The 4,908-nt window shown below is 33.5% G+C and overlaps 1 protein-coding gene across 1 annotated transcript in view; it reads right to left on the bottom strand.

The window, feature by feature from the left end:
- LOC137643622 (uncharacterized) overlaps positions 1 to 2,507 on the bottom strand; it is a 4,742-nt gene extending 2,235 nt beyond the window's left edge. The window contains exons 1-3 of the mRNA XM_068376339.1: positions 2,346 to 2,507; positions 720 to 880; positions 1 to 588 (exon numbers count right to left, since the gene is read on the bottom strand). The exon at positions 1 to 588 is cut by the window's left edge and continues 1,047 nt beyond it. Of these exons, the coding sequence (XP_068232440.1) occupies positions 1 to 588; positions 720 to 860 (729 nt within the window). The 5' untranslated portion in view covers positions 861 to 880; positions 2,346 to 2,507. The remainder of the gene's footprint in view (positions 589 to 719; positions 881 to 2,345) is intronic.
- Between the last annotated feature and the right edge of the window lie 2,401 nt (positions 2,508 to 4,908).

Raw genomic sequence — 4,908 nt, 5'->3', positions numbered from 1 at the left:
CTTCTTTCGTGCGATGATAAACACTGGAGGGAAACCATGCCCTGCAGCATTAACAATCCCCACGAAAGTCATATGATTGCCTCTCTCCCGAGCAACCTGCGAAGCAACAGGACGACCTCTCTCGCAAACAACCTTACATGGCTTCATCACAGTGGACAAGCCACTCTCATCCAAGTTGAAGATCCTGGCTGGCATGAAACTGTGTCGCTCGACAGCTTCCACGTAAGCCTTGAAGAAGACTTCAACGTTTACGCGGTTGAAAGCCATCGCGCGCGAAAGTGACATGCCCTCCGGAGCCTTCAATGCAAGCCTTGGATGACGGAACATATACCCGTAATACCAGTCACGGGTGGCCATACCTTCCCTCTTCCAGGCATCAGGAATAGACGGGCTGCCAACAGCCTCTGCATACTTCAGGATCATCCTCCTGAAAGCTCTCGTTGGCAGGCCGTAGAACATCCGCGCGATCTTGAAAGTGTATTCCTCGGTCAAGCGTTCCTGCGCATCGGTGAAAACCTTTTTGACGTTCTGATGCTTAGGCACAAACGTCCTCCCATCACTCTCCTTGCTGGACCGAGTGAAAGCATCCTGAAAAAAATAAAACAAAGGTAAAGTGGGGAGCATAGGCCCGATAGGGTAGGCTAGCCTAAATGAAAAGTAGCCTAAAGTTCTTAGCCTACACATAGAATTTAAGAGGGCTTAGATTTATTCAAGCTTACCCCAAGAGTCGAAACTTTAACTCCAAAAAGGTTGCACGCAGTGCGGATGCTACAACCAGTCTCTAGGCGGTGGTAAAATGCCTTCTCTAAGTTGGTCCTATCCGTGGTTAGGATGTTCCTTGGCTGGTAGTTGCGAGGCATGGCTGGGAGTCACGAAGGATCTGAAAGAGATAAATGGCATTAGAGACATAGGCTAGGCTAATGAATATTGTGTATAAGTTCATAATGAAAAAATATTTTGACCTTTTCAAAAACCCATAATTTGTTAGTTTAGACAATCAATAACTTTATACGAGGTAATAAACAGTATTGATATTTGTTCCATGTTAAAATTCTATTGCCTGACCAATTAATAAATTTTAGAAAAATAAAAATTCTCCGTGTTCTCAACCCTGACAAACCTGTCCGAGTCGAGAACACGGACCTTGCATTTTTTAATAATTTTTAAAAATTAAAAAATTGGCCTAGGTTAAATATTTCAATTTGGAAGACTAAACACTATTGGGGGGCACATATTAATTCTAAAAAAAATTAATTTGCACAAAAAAAAAATAGCTCAAAACTGACTCTGTTTGACTTTGGCAATCACCCATATTTAATTATTTTAAACCATCAATAATTTTATAAGAGTTAATATATAGTATTAATATTGGTTTTAGGTTAAAATGAGAGTGATTGACAGTCATTTAAAAAAAAAAAATTTATTGCTTCTTATACCTCCGTGTTCTCGACCCGGACAAACCTGTCCGAGTCGAGAACACGGACCTTGCTTTTTAAAAAAAATATTAAAAATTAAAAAATTGGCCTAGGTTAAATATTTCAATTTGGAAGACTAAACACTATTGGGGGGCACATATTAATTCTAAAAAAAATTAATTTGCACAAAAAAAAAAATAGCTCAAAACTGACTCTATGTTTGACTTTGGCAATCACCCATATTTAATTATTTTAAACCATCAATAATTTTATAAGAGTTAATATATAGTATTAATATTGGTGTTAGGTTAAAATGAGAGTGATTGACAGAGTCATTTAAAAAAAAAAAATTATTGCTTCTTATACCTCCGTGTTCTCGACTCGGACAGCACGTGCACATTGTTCGAGTCGAGACCACGCACATAATTTTTTTAAAAATTCGTAAAAAATATAAACAATTGGCCTAGGTTAAATATTTCAATTTGGAAAAGTAAACACTAATGGGGGCACATATTAATGCTAAAAATAATTCACTTCCATCAATAAAACACTTTGAAAAATCACTCGATATTTAGCCGTGGCAAACACCCATTTCCAGCCTTTTCCATGGCTTTATCTCACATATGGTACATTATAGTTGTAAGAACTATGCAATCATTCACTTTTTAAGTGGTTTTTCCAGTACACTTAATTTGCATGAACCGTCAAAAATTGTCCGAGTCGAGAACACACCATAAAATTATTTAGCGGGCACCCCAAACCACTCCATTGTTGTTTAGGCACTCCGTATTATCACTGATTTTATGCCAATATGGCTATATTACATAACAAAACTTATCACAACTTGATCACGCCTTATTCGTGGTTATGGCACAATATATCCTGATGCCGAAAATTAAGATCGCGACCCCTTAAAATTGAAATTCTTACCTTGTTTACAAGCGGAGCGTTGGCGGGCAGGTTTGCAAATGGCGTCTAGTTAGGACCGCCCTCCCTCATACGTCATAGCTCTGACGTCATCCTAGGCTCGATCGTTCATTGGTTATTAAGACTGTCCGAGTCGAGACCGTGTCCGGGTCGTGAACACATCACCCTATATATATATATATATATATATATATATATATATATATATATATATATCTATATATATATATATATATATATATATATATATATATATAATATCTATATATATATATCTTTATATATATATATCTATATATATATATATATATATATATATATATATATATATATATATATATATATCTTTATATATATATCTATATATATATATCTATATATATATATATATATATATATATATATATATATATATATATAATATCTATATATATATATCTTTATATATATCTATATATATATATATATATATATATATATATATATATATATCTTTTTCTCTCTCTCTCTCTTTAAATGTACACAAAGCCATTAAAAAACTAGGCTTTATCTCATGGATTCACCCAATCACTTGATTACAATCAAATCCACCTTTTACGTTATACTTTGACACCAAAAACATATCCTTTTTTCTTTAACACAATCTGACATAAAACATAAAATTTCTTGTCAGACATTAATTAACTAATGAAGAGCAACGGTAGGGCTACTCATTATCACTTTCTAACCCAAAGTTTATTCTGCTAATACGATTCCCTCAATACTAAAAAAATAAGCAAATAATCTAAGAACTCATTACATGAATCAGAGATTCTTGCTTGACTAAGCTATTCTTCAACATACAGGGCCCCTGTCAAGGCTTATGCTGACATTGTGTCTAGTTTGCCTTGGTCACATGTTAGCCTATCAAATCTTTTAACACTACTGCTAAAATTAGCGTATCACAAATATCTGGTTTTACAATCATTCAAATCATTCACTTTATCCCTTGACACAAACAAAAATCTATGGCAACTTGTTCGCCATTTCTCAAATTTTTCACATTACTTATTTGTTCTCGCGAGTTAAAAGAAACGGACAAATATATAAGAATTAAAATTCTCTTTTTGTCTATCATGTTGCCAAATAGTAAAAACAATCAATTTTTTCTACTTGTCACAATTTTTTTCAAAACACACAATCCTATACAGAGTTAGAAAACAAAGATTTAATTCTGACCTTTTAGTAAAAAGAAATTACGTTACCTGTCAAAATCTTAGATTTCTTTTCAACACAAAAAAAAAAAAAAAAAAAAAATTATTCAAGATGTGCTCTTTAACAGTGACTGTAACATCATAATGCTTACTTAGGGAATTCACATGTCATCTCATTTGTTTCATCCATTTTCATTCATGTCATCTGACCCTAATCGGGTACCCTTCAAATTTGAAATGCATTCACACTCCCTGTTAAATCATTTGACATTATTTGCTTAATATAATTTGTTAACAATGCTCGATGTCATCAGTCAGACCGAATACTGGTAAACAAATCACTTAGGACACACTTCAACTAAAAGAAACTAAATGCAAGAGCTTTAAATCTCCTACGTGACATTACTAATTACTTAACAACTGTTGACATCTGTTATTACGTTAACAAACTTATCTTCATTAATTAGGATAATCTCAGACTAAAACTGACAAACAATAGCTTAACCTTCTTTTTAAACATTTCATAACGATCTAAGTACTGTAGGCTACTGATCGACAATACGGAGTATGACGTAAGAACAAATATTGTGACACAAATTTCCCAAATTATCAATGTATATACCTAATTTACACTTCTTTCTCTATAATTTTACTAAGTACATACTCAGAAGGAACACCATAAAGCACTTCTTAAATTACGTCTTAACACTGAATTTACAAACTTTCTACATTTCGATTATACTGAAACATTTCTTCTCTCGAATTAAACAACTTATTTTTGTTAACACAGAATTATCTCAACATGTGACTTTACTTCTTTTCCAAGAAATACATTTAACATGTTTGACAACGAAGGTCTCAAAAAACAAACTTTTACAAACCAAAGAAACTATGCAATGAAAACTTATAGTTTATACAGCATAAAAAACAATTTCTCATTTATCCACACAGCAACAAAATCAATTTTATTTTCTTCTTTTGTGAAAAGAAAAGTTAATGTTTACTCGAAGCTTTAACACTGAAAACATTTTACTCGACTAGTTACTTTCTTCAATCAAAACCAGTGTTTTTTTTTTTGTTTTTTTTTAACTTCAGCATTATGTAAAGAAAACATAATGATAACCTCGTTACTCTGCACACTTTTACAAAATCTCAAAACATATTAGTTAATCATAAAACTACAGATTTTGTACCATGTTACTTAACCTATGTGTGGGTTGATTGCTGTGGGTCGCCTAGGGTCCCTTGTCCTACAGTTGCTGTCTGGGACCTCTTCCAATTTTCGGGCTTGTCCTTGGCCTTTGTGGGCGCGCCATTTTTATCAATGCGCCCGCTGCTTCTGCTTCAAAAATGAAATCCTTTATGGTTAGGGC

Source organism: Palaemon carinicauda, chromosome 7 (genome assembly GCF_036898095.1).
Source record: "Palaemon carinicauda isolate YSFRI2023 chromosome 7, ASM3689809v2, whole genome shotgun sequence".
Lineage (NCBI taxonomy): Eukaryota > Metazoa > Arthropoda > Malacostraca > Decapoda > Palaemonidae > Palaemon > Palaemon carinicauda.
The sequence above is the reverse complement of the archived record's forward strand: the minus strand, read 5'-3'. Positions and strand labels throughout refer to the sequence as shown.